At 35.3% G+C, this 13,028-nt stretch overlaps 4 protein-coding genes across 6 annotated transcripts; 3 read left to right on the forward strand and 1 right to left on the reverse strand.

The window, feature by feature from the left end:
• Window positions 1-1,453, forward strand: LOC142556633 (uncharacterized). Its single transcript, XM_075668113.1, has 4 exons — window positions 1-200; window positions 422-554; window positions 720-934; window positions 1,145-1,453. The coding sequence occupies exons 2-4, from the start codon at window positions 465-467 to the stop codon at window positions 1,386-1,388; spliced, it is 549 nt and encodes a 182-aa protein (XP_075524228.1). The 5' UTR covers window positions 1-200; window positions 422-464; the 3' UTR covers window positions 1,389-1,453.
• Window positions 1,454-3,137: 1,684 nt separating this feature from the next.
• LOC142556634 (uncharacterized) lies at window positions 3,138-5,088 on the forward strand. Of its 2 annotated transcripts, none has more exons than XM_075668114.1 (4): window positions 3,138-3,325; window positions 3,623-3,720; window positions 4,295-4,509; window positions 4,679-5,088. In XM_075668114.1, the coding sequence occupies exons 2-4, from the start codon at window positions 3,631-3,633 to the stop codon at window positions 4,935-4,937; spliced, it is 564 nt and encodes a 187-aa protein (XP_075524229.1). In that variant the 5' UTR covers window positions 3,138-3,325; window positions 3,623-3,630; the 3' UTR covers window positions 4,938-5,088. The 2 variants fall into 2 exon arrangements, with proteins under 2 accessions (XP_075524229.1, XP_075524230.1); XM_075668115.1 differs by lacking the exon at window positions 3,138-3,325 and adding an exon at window positions 3,442-3,466.
• An 802-nt stretch (window positions 5,089-5,890) lies between these two features.
• LOC142555573 (uncharacterized) lies at window positions 5,891-9,460 on the forward strand. Its single transcript, XM_075666497.1, has 3 exons — window positions 5,891-6,310; window positions 6,991-8,669; window positions 9,212-9,460. The coding sequence occupies exons 1-2, from the start codon at window positions 5,973-5,975 to the stop codon at window positions 8,627-8,629; spliced, it is 1,977 nt and encodes a 658-aa protein (XP_075522612.1). The 5' UTR covers window positions 5,891-5,972; the 3' UTR covers window positions 8,630-8,669; window positions 9,212-9,460.
• A 4-nt stretch (window positions 9,461-9,464) lies between these two features.
• LOC142555574 (uncharacterized) lies at window positions 9,465-12,786 on the reverse strand. 2 transcript variants are annotated; one of them, XM_075666499.1, is made up of 7 exons: window positions 12,506-12,786; window positions 12,077-12,319; window positions 11,119-11,236; window positions 10,715-10,760; window positions 10,517-10,602; window positions 10,222-10,280; window positions 9,465-9,751 (listed from the first exon to the last, which is right to left on the reverse strand). In XM_075666499.1, the coding sequence occupies exons 1-7, from the start codon at window positions 12,583-12,585 to the stop codon at window positions 9,646-9,648; spliced, it is 738 nt and encodes a 245-aa protein (XP_075522614.1). In that variant the 5' UTR covers window positions 12,586-12,786; the 3' UTR covers window positions 9,465-9,645. The 2 variants fall into 2 exon arrangements, with proteins under 2 accessions (XP_075522614.1, XP_075522615.1); XM_075666500.1 differs by having other exon boundaries at window positions 11,119-11,227; window positions 12,506-12,782.
• Window positions 12,787-13,028: the final 242 nt, after the last annotated feature.

Here is a 13,028-nt window from a genome sequence, read left to right on the forward strand (position 1 = left end):
AACTATAGGGGAATTCCAATGAATCTAGTCCAATAAACGTGGCTGAATTCATGTGAACTTTTTCTTTATCTTAAGTCGCCTTGTGGAGGGAGACAGAATCCTAGGACGACCAAGAAAATTGAAGATTCCAAGAATTTTGCGGCGCGTTCAACCATCTCTTGAATTTCCCGGCGACCCCAACAAGGAGATAGAAACATAAGGCAAGTTTGCTTAGAAATTGGTTTCTATATTCAGGTTATTCATGTTCATTTTGTAATTTCAAGAAGATGAAACTTTTGTTTTTGGAGGGAAAATGGTTAATGAGATAGAATTAATTCATCATTCTTGAAAGGGTCATTTGGAGAATTTATTTTACTCGTGTATTCTTTTGCCAATCAAAATCCGGGCAGTTTTTATTTTTAATTTTGGTATTGTTTTGCAGGGGTGGGGAGGCAGTAAAATAAGAGTGGTTGAAAGGTTTAAAAATGGCCGTAACACCGGTACAATATGCTGTGGTTGTGGCCATCCTAGGCAGTGCATCCTTCATTCTTGGCGTTCTGGCAGAATTGAAAAAAGTGAGTTTATACATATGATTCAATTATCAAACAAAACAAGCTTACGCCTATATAATTTTTATTGGTCTAGATACTCCATTCAGACAACTTAATACAACAAAATCTGTAGAATTTTCTGATTTATTGTCAAGAAAAAATTATTGAACTATGTATACTGATATTCAGCCAGCAGCAGGAGAGGTGATCACAGGGAAAGAAGTAGTGATCTGCAAATACCCATCTGATCCCTCCGTATTTCTCGGATACGCCTCTTTCGCACTCCTCTTGACCACCGCGGCTATTGGATATCAGTCCTTGTTTTATCCCTACAAGGGCAAATCAATCCCAAGGGCTGCAATCTTTGGCAGCAGTTGGTGCACCTCATTCTTCTATGTTTCAGTGTAAGTATTTATATACACATAGGGTCGGTTTCAACATAAATTAGTTATATATATACATACATATATATATATATATATAATATTCATCAAGACAGATGAACATCTTTAGAATATTTTACATATCCATACCATCTAATTTGCTGATGGATAATTGCCTATATACATCTTAAATAGCACAAACTTATTGGTGAAAATTTGATATTTTTCCAGGGCGAACACGATCTTTGCTGCTATTTTCTTGTTATGGCCAACGATAACAGAACAACTTCAGCACTCAAGAAACATCCACTCCAATCTTGACTACGAGTGCCCCACTGCTGAAACAGGTCTACTTGGTGGTGGTGCATTTGCATCCCTCAATGCATCTCTCTTCTGGTTGATCTCTCTTATGCTGACCACAAATGTCCGCGAAGATTACTTCGACGATGAAGCAGAGAAACACGAGATAATATGAAGAATCTTCTTTCAAGAATCATACATGATAAATTCAAATTCCTCGTGTATATATCATCATGCACGTGGGGTTCAAAAAAGAAAAACACAGGAGGACTTGGAGGTGGATTCGTGCAGGAACTTGTAATGCTACACCAGAATTAACTTAGGTTTATTTGGTTGAAGATTTATGGTCAATTGCCTTTGAACTTTTAGAGAGTGATATCTATGTAAGTGTACATAAATAATGGTAATTTTTCTACCTAATTTCGATTCATACCTTTTCTGATAAATATTCATCTCATTTGTGATGCTGTGACGTACTAAGATTTGCAGTCAAAGACATAAATCATTCTTTAATTTACAACAAATATTTTTATATATATGAAAAAATTAATCTATACTCACACAAAGTTTATTATAAAAATTTATTGCATTTTTTTTAAAATTTCCTAATTTTAATATAATCTCTAATTTTTTGTACAAAAAGATATTGAAACTAAGTAATATTTATACAAAACAAAAAACTAATAATACGTACATACAAAATCCTTTCATCTATATTGGTCGAATGATCTCTTCGGCTCAAAACCATGAATTATAGATTTAACTTATGAAATAAGTTTTATGGTTTTCAAATTTCTCTAATCGTGTACTGCAATTCGAATTAATTATATTTATATGAAGTAATGTAATTGTGTAAAAAAAATAAGAAATCAAATTACAATTTGAAATAATGAAATAATAAAAACAAAGAAAAAAAAACTTAAAAAAGCCAAACAATGACATAAATTTTGGTCTCTGTTATGCTTACACTTAATAATAGTAATAAATAATATACTTGAGCTATAATAAAATAAAATCGTCTTAGTGCAATTTTAAGAATCGCCAAAATATCTAATTTTTTTCTTGTTTGCATAGAAAATTAAATTTATGTTAAATAAAATCTAAAAATTATTAAAATCAGAAAATTTTAAACTTTATTTCAAAATTAATATGTATCGTCAAACATAAAATTATTTTATTAATCGCATACCGACTTTTGATACATATGAGTGTCATGGTGATGAACTCCTCACTTAGGTAGTCAACCAGATCATAGGAAGACTCGAAGAATACCGTCACTAGTTTGAATCCTGTGTGTCACAAAATGTAGTCATTGCAAAGAAGCTATGCACTAACTTATCTTGTCGATTTGGTTTACTATTTCAATGCTTGTTGTAAAAATCTGTTCACTGATCATCATCATGTTTTTTTGCTATGTGCATTATCATTATATTTTTTTTTTGCTTGGAACTGATGTTAAATTACCATTCCCATAAAAAAAATAATATGTCTCTTGTGAGATGGTCTCACGAATTTTATCTGTGAGACGGATCAACTCTACCGATATTAACAATTAAAAGTAATACTCTTAACATAAAAAATAATACTTTTTCATGGATGACCTAAATAAGAGATCTGTCTTACAAAATACGACTCGTGACACCGTCTCACACAAGTTTTTGTTAAAAAAAAAAATGGACAATGACAAGAGTATATTTAATATTGGATGTGATTACGAAGAGATATACTCGTATATCCGCTCTCGTGTGTATGCATTGAACGCATGTCCTAAACTCTTTTGGAAAAAATGAAAATTTTTAAATATTAGAGAAATTTTAATAATAAATTAATTAGTTAACTAAACTCACATGAATCTCCGGGACCATTTGCCAAATTGTACTAAAGATTCATACAATGTATTTATTCTCCCGATGTGTCTACATTCATGCTTCTCGTGGGCTAGCACCCATCGTATAATCCCAATATGGCACGTAATCCCGAAATGATTCTATTTGTTATCTTCCCCCCATAAAAGGCCAGCAGTCTTCGAGCTCTACATAGTAATATCATTTCCTATCGCTCTCCTCTGGCCTTCTGTTTATTCTCGGGGATCCGTGTCTCTGAAATATTAAGGTATTTATTGCACTAGATTTATGATGGTTTCGTGACAATGGTGGATCTTTGTATCAGTATTCTTGTTTTTTTGGGTAAAGGGGTGTGATTTGTTTTTCCAAGGCTGTCTTTTTCTTGAAAGGATTGTGTAAAAGGATTCAGGTTCAAGTCCGTATTGATTTTGTGAAAAATTAAGGAGAAAAGGAGTGATTTCATGTTTGACAATTTTCGTTGTGATCTGTACTGGACTCTATCTCATGTTTCTTGAATTTTTGGGATTTTTTGTTTTCTTTTAATTTTCTGCCAAAATTTTTGCAGGCAAATCAATGGCTTTTACAATCAAGCAAACATCTTTGATAGTGGCCACACTTGGTGTGCTTTCCTTCATATTTGGAGTTGTTGCCGAGAACAAGAAGGTTTTCTTTTTATTATGAGTGAAAATTTTATAATCGATTCTTGCATTTTTAATGTATCTTCGATATTAGGATAAATTTGTTTTTTCTGTGACTGAGAAATTTGACGAGCTGACGCAATTGTAATTTTGGGGGTTAGATTTCACGAATGAATATTCTTATTCCAGTTTACTTTCTGGCCTAATATGTGGAATGGATTCTGAATCTTACTTTGGTGGATTATTTCTGTGAGAGTAGATATAGCCTGGTGATTTTTCGAAATGTTTTCGAGTGTGTTCTGTATCTACTTTCTTGTGGAATTGAAGTGTCGTTACTCACTCGGAACACAACAAGCTTTCAGTTGCTACATCTGCTTGTGTCAAGCAGTAGTTGCTCAAACGAGACTAGATAACCAAAAATATGTTTTCTTTCATTGTTTCTCATGATGAGATGTGTTGCCTATTGATTGGCGTTGTACTGCTATCCGTCGTTTCCCCTTTCAGTATCGTTTTTTTTTTTACCAGCATCACACATCTTTATTTTAGCTAAAAAGTAGTGAGCCCTGATATTACCTGTTTTCTTCTACTCATATTTGCAGCCGGCATCTGGCAACATCATAACTGGGAAGAACTTTGTCATTTGCAAATATCCAGATGATCCTACTGTTGTCTTGGGTTACTTGTCTGCTGCTTTCCTTGCTGTCTCCACTGGGTTTAGTTATTTCGCCTTATTCTACCCGTACAAAGGGAAGTCCATTCCACAGGCGGCTTTATTCCAAAACACGGGCTTTCTTGTCTTCTTCAATGTTGCTTTGTGAGTATACTTCCAGCATTTTCTATTTATCTATAACCCCAAACCCACCCTTGATTTCATTTCGGTTGAATGATTCTTTTCTTGTTTTATTATAATTTAAATTGTTTGTCACCATCCCTGTGATCATAGCTTATTGTTGTTATTTGTTGTATTCTTGGTTTCTTTTCAGGGCGACGACTGGTTTGGCGGCCACATTGTTGATATGGCCAACCATAACAGAACAACTTCACCAGGTCCGCAACGTCCATCACAATCTTGCAACCGAGTGCCCCACGGCCAAGACCGGTCTTCTTGGAGGAGGGGCGTTTTTATCTCTTGATTCGTGCCTATTCTGGCTGGTTGCATTGATGTTAGCCGACAATACTCGAGAGGATCACTTTGGTTCCGACGACAAAACTGCAGCCGGTCTTGGCCCGACGATGCTATAATAGGCAGTGCCTAAAGCACCCAAAAACTTCCATTTAGATTTCGAATGTGGTATTTGAAAACTATAATATTATGGGTTATTACATGATGTTATTCGTATCTTAATTGTTGGTATTGGTTCCGATTGGCGTTTACTTTTTCTTCGACTTGTTTCACTTCAGTTTCTTCAACGACCCCATAATGTGTATCAACGATTTGGGGCCGTTGGATCCGCAGCATCGAAGGGCTATCCCATCGTGCATGATTATTATTATTATTATTATTTGTTATAAAATGAACAATAAAATAATAACAAATTTTTTGGCAAATAAATATATTTATTTTCGGAAAAGAATTTTGAGGCAAGATTACGTGATTTCGCCATAAGCACACACGATTTGAATTAATTATGTATTTTAAATAAAATATTGAATAATTTGTTATAGAATCATTTTATAAATGGTAGTTTCTGAAAAAAAAATATTTGAAAAAATTATGGATCGCTCAAATATCTTGTCGTAAAGTCAATTATGAAAACGAAAAAATATAAAAATACATTCGAATATTAATACTCATTAATATTTTGATATTTCAATTATTAAATACAAGTTATTCATTTTTCATTTTGCATTGAATGGGAAGATTAATTCTGTTATTGTATTGATTTTTATTATATCAGTATTATATTATATATTATTAATAATATCATTTCGAAGTATTCTTTTCTTAGCTTCAAAAAAAAAGTATTCTTTTCTTTGACAAAAGAATATATCATTTAATTTTTTTTTTACAAAATATCATGGTAAAATTTAATATACAGCTTTTATTTAATTATTCTAATATATATTTTTAAAATTGTAGTTTTTCAAATTTTTTTTTTTAAAAAAATCAATTAATTCTGATAAAATAGCCCAACCCATAACCCGCAATGGAAAACGTCTTAAGAAATACGATTCGGGTAGGGTTAGGATAAGAAATTACGATTCGGGTAGGGTTAGGATTTGAATAGAATCAAAATCAAATATTGGGGAATTTCTTCAAAATCTGAAGTTGTAAACATGTACAACGGGATAGGATTGCAGACGGCGAGAGGTTCTGGCACCAATGGATATGTCCAGACCAACAAGTTCTTCATCAAGCCGAGGACCAACAAGGTTGTTGTGGATTCGAGCAAGGGCTACGAATTGGGTGAGGGAATGGCCGGCGTGACCCGAAAACCCAATGGGGATATACTGGAGCACGACCGTAAGCGTACGATTCAACTCAAGCTTCTTGTGTTGGAGGAGAAACTGATAGATCAGGGTTACACTGATGCGGAGATCGCGGAGAAGCTAGATGAGGCGAGGAAGTCGCTTGATGTTGATGAAGGGAGTAACTCAGCTGTCATCCCGGAAAAGTATTGGGTTTTCTCTATTCCTTTTGTCGTATAAGAATATTGTTTTTGATTTGTTATGTGCGGAGTATAGAGACCAAAAACTACTGGGTATGGTGGTATTGGTTTAAACTTGCATATTATCTTTGAGATGTAGGTAAAAATAATTGCAATTTTAGTATATCTTTTTATTTTTCTTTATTGTCCAATTATTTATATGGGCTACAAAATATATTATTGTGCAGACAATTCGTTTGTTTTGTTGATTGCAACGAAAATCAACAAGCTTGTTGTTTTTAAAGGATTTTGTCATTTGAAATTCAAAATTTGTTACTGACATGAAGCAAAACTTGTTCCCGGTTTCAATTCAGACAGTTGGGCCTTATTTTGATAAGTAGTTAGTTTTTGAACGGTAGATATTTTGTATATAAAATAATTTGAGCGAGCTTAGGTTTTTTAGGTTGCATACTGCGTCACACGCAAATAACAGGATCTGTCTTCTAAATAGCAGAGTTTTCATAGTTAATTCTGGTGTTACCCTCGCTGGTTATCTTCATATAACCACCATAAACTGTGGTCCAACATATTTTGGTAGCTTATACTGGTTGCACTTTCCTCTTGTGTTTGCATGCGTTCATTGGTTAACCAGTATATCTTGGCAATTTGCTTTTGGATTATATGTTGATTTTTTTCTGGTTAATTAGGGTTTCAGAGACGCAGACTCACCAGATTGCTGCGTTGAAGGAAAAACAGATGGAAACACTAAAAGCTGCTCTTGGAATAGATTCTGAAGGTGATAGAGAAAAGAAACAACACGATGCCATGGCTACAAGCATTGAAGAGAATGATGATGAGGATGAACCAAGAAATGTTCACAAAAAGAATACTGCTGATGTTCGTAGGCATCGTCATGTAAAGAATGGAAGAGATGAGAAGGATGGCATGGGGAAGGTTGTTAAGACAAATAATTCTAGCAGTGATGAATCCAAGTTTCACAGCAAGGACAAAATCAGAGGGGTACTTGATGATTCATCTGACTCAGACAGCAACGAGAAGCGTGACAGAAAGGCCAAGAGTAAACCCAAAAAGGACAGTAGAAGAGCAGCTTATGATGATGATTCTAAGATTGGTGATCACAAGAGGAGGAAAGAGACATCAAGGACACGAAAGAAAGTCATAAAACACGACAGTGATTCTTCTGGTTCAGAAGCTCAGTCTGAGCATAGTTCTGATTCTGGTTCTGAATCTGACCATGACAAGAACTATGGAAAAGCTCATAAGCGTTATGATTCAGATGATGACAACAGTTCTGATTCCAGCTTCAAACGTTCAAAGCTAAAGCAGCCTTCAAAAAGCAGACGACATGATGATTATAGTTCTGATGAAGACCATGGGTATAAGACTAAAAAGTCAAAAAGCAAACGTCGCAATTCTTATGATGACGATGAGAGTTCTGATGAAGGCAAGCACCATAGTCAGAAGAAAACCCAGCCTAGGTACAGCAGGCAGCATGACTCTGATGGTATTTCTGATGAAGACAAGCACCATAATCAGAAGAAAACCCAGCCTAGGTACAGTAGGCAGCATGAGTCTGATGGTAGTTCTGATGACGTTCCAAAAAATAGGACTCAGAGGTTGAAAGGACCTTCGAGGAGTAAGCGGCATGATTCTGATGACGAGCTCTATGATGATAGATCGAAAAAAGATGATAACAGGGAGAAGCATTCTAATAAAGCCGGCGACACTTTCAAGAAATTGGAACAACTTTATAAGTCGAAGGTAGATGGATCTGGAGATGAACATGAGCGTGGAAGATGGGGTGGACAACCTGATGTGACGAAGTCAAAAAAATTATATCCAACAAAAGACAAGGGGAGTTGGGGGTCTGAGATTGAATTGGATAGACAGAATAAATCATACAGGGAAGAGAATCATGCCAGAGATTCTAGGCCACCAAGACTTGTTGGGAAAAACCTCGATGCTGATGACCATGGGGATGTACCACGCAGTAGGAAGGAATCACGGCATGACAATAGGAGAGATGAGCATTATCGTGAATACCGTGGACAAAGTAGAAGAGAACGGGGAGATGGAGAAGACCTCCGTGGAAGAAAACATGACAGAGATGGAGGTAAAGATTCAAGCAGAAAACACGAGGAAAAGTTTGAGCACCAGCTGTTAAAACGTGGAAGAGATCAGGAAGATGAACACAGGAGTAGGAAAGACGAGAGAGATCGAGAACATACTTTGAAGAGAGCTAGGTATGACGATGCACGTTCTACAGGGAGAAGGGATGATGATGATGATGATTGGAATGATGATAGGCGGCCTAGACACCGGTAGTAGTCCTGGTTGATATATCTTGCAATTGGAGACAAGGATGGTAAATTTAATTGCTGCTGCATCTTGCACATTTATTTACGAATCTTCAAAATTCTGTGTTAATGTTGGGGACCACCCCAGTAAAGAGTATTTCCCCGTGTAGGAAAGCCATTGCCCTGTTCACCGTGGCCTCTTAACTTGAAGATTTTAGCCTGCAGTGCAATTTTCTCTCATTTTGTGTTTCGATTACTCAGGACAGGATTGTCATCTGTTGTCGTCTATAAGACCAACATAGGCAGACTGTCAAGTTTTTTGGGTTATTTTTTGCTTGCAATTTTTCTCAATATGCGTATGCTTTGTGAACCCATGATAACATCTTTTAAATTACCACGTGTGGCCATAGCAGTCGTCCCCACTCGCTGGATTGTAAATAGTTTCTCATTTTGAATTATGGTCTGTGGACAAGTTATATTTCATTTTATACAATAACAAATCCATTTATTATTGGAAGTATATAGATTGACCTATGGACAAGTTAAGTTTCTTATGGATATGGTTGATACAAAATGTATTGTTTGACAATCAAATTTTAATTCTCTGCAGTTGAATTAGCTTGGTGATGGTAGCTGGTATATGTGGTGAACTAGTTAGCATCTGATCCTGGTTCAGGCACAATGTATTGGATTGTTCTTTGTAGAACAATAAATGTCGAATTCTAATGTAAAAGAGAGCTTGTAAGGGAGTCTTTGCTTTTGTCGTGAGTTTGTGACTGATATGTATGATGAATTTGGTTTGGAAATGTAATGCATTTTGTAAGTTCCGCATATCCACAAAATTGTTAGCTTTTTGGAACGAGTGAATCATATTTGATCTAGTGGCATCACTATAGCACGACAACGATCCAAAGACATAATTGTTGCTTTACAGAGATCGTCTTACCCTTTGATCACTTGCTTCCTGTAAGATTAACATAATTTGCTCCTGTACATAAAATTTTACGAAATTTCAAGGATATGTGAAAGCCAACGAGTTTAGAATCACTTTAGAAGGTGTTTGGTTTGGGCATGAACCCAGTCCTCGTAATCTTGGAGCAGCTGTTGCACAAGCAATGGCACTAACTGGTCCACTAGGGCCTGCATCATTCTGTAAACCACAAGACGTGCAATGTTCACAAGGTGGAAATACATGAGTTCTGCAGATTTCATAACCAATAGTGCCAAGCATTGTAATATGTCTATGTACATGATGGTGGATGTTCGGATGTAAATATCGCTACCTATTTCGAAGATGTGTTTCAGACTATGCAAAATGCTAAGGTGAATGGTACGACTGTACAGACAGACGAGGGATTAAAGTTGGCAGGATAATGAATTAGATTAGAGAGTTGTACGTACGTTAGAAAAATACATAATAGATTCAAAGAAAAAGAACCTCAAAATTTATACCGACATTTACTTTTTGAGCCGAAACTTTGACACATGACAATGTGTAAGAGGGGATATGTAACCGACTCGACGAATTTGCAACTAAGGCACGAAACCGAAAATGCCAAGAAGAGAGCTACTAGAAGTTAGAAAATAAATTTTTACTAGTGCAATTTGTTTGGTACGTACATATTTCCAGGACGCTCCACTGCTGATACAGGCAGCATCGTGAATGGTTGTGTATATATCTGCACAAAATCCATCATTAATATGAAATAACCAGCAATGGAAGCTACACCATGGTACATAAAAATAATTCAAAAATTACTAAAACTCAAGGCTTCCTAATAAAATAACTGGCTTTATGTAGCAAACACATGTATTTATTATGCGGGCTTCCTGCAATTCAATTGCTTCACAAAATGGACATTTTAAGAATGAAAAGGGTATGATAAACTTGGAGATATTTCGCTCAAGTAACAACCTCAAGTGCCAGCTTTAACTTCACATCGAAGTCCAAAAATGCTCTAGCATCAACAGTTTCCCATTTTATATGGTTCCTCATGAAAGCTGCAAAGATTTGAAAACAAATTGTGGAGGTCAGATGAATGTCACTAAGATGCAGAATGATAAGAGTAAGATTTGATTTCTCAAAATTTATGAACTACCAAATTAAATGTACCTGAGAAGTGTTCATTCTGGCGTTTCATTACTTCAGAACCCTCAAACTGCATTCCGCGAAAGTTCAACATGATGTAACAAAAATGAAATTTGTGAAGCATCAAAGTAAAGACTCCAACCAATAGATATGCATCACAAGATTGAATAATTATCCTTATCACTGCATTCAAAGATGTAGTTGGAGGTCTTGATACAATTCAAAAAAAATTTAATCATACACCGGTCCAAACGGTGAGATTTGATTGTTGTAGCAGATAGGACAACTGTGCCAGTTGGCGCTACCCAACAAAATTCATCCACCAATATATTTTACAAAGATGGTGGGGATCGAGCCTGAACTCTTGTATAAACTTGGAACTACTTATTGAACCAAAAGGTAATTCTACTTATGTCTCATTGGCTCACCTTGCAAGACAACATCTCGACTATGCAATCTTCACTTGTTGGAGTTACTTGCAAATCTAAAACTGGAGCAACCTCAAAATTGAAAAATTGAATCTGCGGGAGCATGCACCTGTTATATCTGATATCAATTAACCACAACAATCTTTGTTCAAGGGACACGACAATTACATAACATGATACAAATTTATGTGTTGGTGCTAATCAGAAATAAGTTTTACAGTCATTGATACGCCTGTGTTATAATACATTTGCTTAAACTCAATCATATTAGCTGTGCGTGAAATAAAATGTAATCTTTTCTCAGTGCTTTTTAAACCAATATTGTGGTATTTCAAGAAAGGACAAAGCTAAAACTTTGTTTCACAACTTTTCCAAATAAAACATTGTTTCTTAGTCAAGATACTCAATAACAATTTGGTTACTAAACAGACATGAATGGTGCACGTTGTCATTTATTAGGGACCAAAAAATCGTAGCTTTTGAATCACGCAACGTTGAGAGATGTCATATTAAGCAATATTTCAGTCACTTGGTTCAACATGTACACCAAGAGCAAAAGGTTAGAAATTCCAAAGAAAACAGTTTGTGATCCCTGAGATGGACTCAACAGAAATTCAAGGATTGTGGTCTCTCAAATGAAAATATTTCAAATACCCATGTAATTTACCATAAGTTCCACCTCATGAAAGTTCAATAATTCCCTCCCAGCAAATATCAAGGGTCCATCCATTCATGGTGAGAAAACCATCACACCCCCTCATCAAATATTACACAAAATACAATTTTCACCATTTTTGCAGAACTTCATCAAAAAACTCGCTTGCCAATGGATGAAGAAATTTCACATTTCAGGCCCAAGTAAGAATGCTATCATTTACTATGTTTAGTTTCTGTGTCCATTCTTGTTAAAATTATCATACTCATGAAAAATTATACGAAAAAAATAAAAATTAATTACCTATAAACATTGGAATCAAGGGACTGGCAACTCTGCAAGGCCCTTCTATTCAAGATGGCTTCAATCCCAGAAGGATGGCTAAAAAAATTACTAATATGGTAAATGGTATTGCCTCCATAAGCATCACCATAATCAGGGAGCTTCACTCGCTCCTTCTTGGTTGCAGAAAGATTTGCCCTCTTAACGTTTGACTCTGACAACTTTGCTTTCTTTATACTCACTGTCATCCCCACATTTCTCTTCCTAATTAAGTCAAATATTCAATCTTTAGCCAAAAAAAATTAAAAAAAGGACTCAAACGATTAATCAGCAGCTCTTCGAGCTTAAAAAATTTAATTTGAAGCATCATTTTCTAACAATACTTACTCGTTCCACTTTGTCCCAGCACAAACAAAGACAACAGAATACGACCGAAACGGTATAAAGTACCTGGTTATGAAGGAGAAGGATTCTTGAAAAAGATGCCCAAGAAATGGAGAAGATGCAGAGTGGTACTTAGTTGCTGCCATCAATTTTGTTTAACACATATAATTTATCACTTGTAGTATATTCAAAGTGCCACGGATGAACAGAAGAGGAAACAAAAAGGTCGATTTTTCTACAAATTTTTAAGCTTTGGAGGTGGGCGGTTGGGGGAAACCAATTTTTTAGCCTCACTGCTCTCCTATGAATGTATATATATCTCTATCTTCTCTATAGAAATATCTAAGTCGAAAGTCTGCTCTATATTCCAATTTTCGTTTAAAAGAAAATCGCTAGGTATTATCAAAGAATAATAGCTTTTTCCTCTTTCCTTCTACTTTCCGATTTTTGTAGAATAAATGTAACTTTATATAAATTTTCAGAATAAATGCTAAATTTATGAAATTTTCAAAGCATGTTGTTCCTGTTTATTGAGCCAACTTAAACATACACAAAACTAGAATTAAATCGTACTAACTTTATACAAAAA

Source organism: Primulina tabacum, chromosome 9, assembly GCF_025594145.1.
Source record: "Primulina tabacum isolate GXHZ01 chromosome 9, ASM2559414v2, whole genome shotgun sequence".
NCBI classification, from domain to species: Eukaryota; Viridiplantae; Streptophyta; class Magnoliopsida; order Lamiales; family Gesneriaceae; genus Primulina; species Primulina tabacum.

Excerpts from the sequence above, each read along its gene's own strand:
- LOC142555574 (XM_075666499.1), bottom strand. The coding sequence starts at position 12,585 with ATGGCAGCAACTAAGTACCACTCTGCATCTTCTCCATTTCTTGGGCAT. Across the intron at positions 12,320-12,505 it reads TCCTTCTCCTTCATAACCAG|GAAGAGAAATGTGGGGATGA; the intron begins GTACTTTATACC and ends TGACTTAATTAG. Across the intron at positions 10,761-11,118 it reads TCGAGATGTTGTCTTGCAAG|TTTGAGGGTTCTGAAGTAAT; the intron begins GTGAGCCAATGA and ends CGCGGAATGCAG.
- LOC142556634 (XM_075668114.1), top strand. The coding sequence starts at position 3,631 with ATGGCTTTTACAATCAAGCAAACATCTTTGATAGTGGCCACACTTGGT. Across the intron at positions 3,721-4,294 it reads TTGTTGCCGAGAACAAGAAG|CCGGCATCTGGCAACATCAT; the intron begins GTTTTCTTTTTA and ends TCATATTTGCAG. Across the intron at positions 4,510-4,678 it reads GTCTTCTTCAATGTTGCTTT|GGCGACGACTGGTTTGGCGG; the intron begins GTGAGTATACTT and ends GTTTCTTTTCAG.
- LOC142555573 (XM_075666497.1), top strand. The coding sequence starts at position 5,973 with ATGTACAACGGGATAGGATTGCAGACGGCGAGAGGTTCTGGCACCAAT. Across the intron at positions 6,311-6,990 it reads TCAGCTGTCATCCCGGAAAA|GGTTTCAGAGACGCAGACTC; the intron begins GTATTGGGTTTT and ends CTGGTTAATTAG.
- LOC142556633 (XM_075668113.1), top strand. The coding sequence starts at position 465 with ATGGCCGTAACACCGGTACAATATGCTGTGGTTGTGGCCATCCTAGGC. Across the intron at positions 555-719 it reads TTCTGGCAGAATTGAAAAAA|CCAGCAGCAGGAGAGGTGAT; the intron begins GTGAGTTTATAC and ends ACTGATATTCAG. Across the intron at positions 935-1,144 it reads TCATTCTTCTATGTTTCAGT|GGCGAACACGATCTTTGCTG; the intron begins GTAAGTATTTAT and ends ATATTTTTCCAG.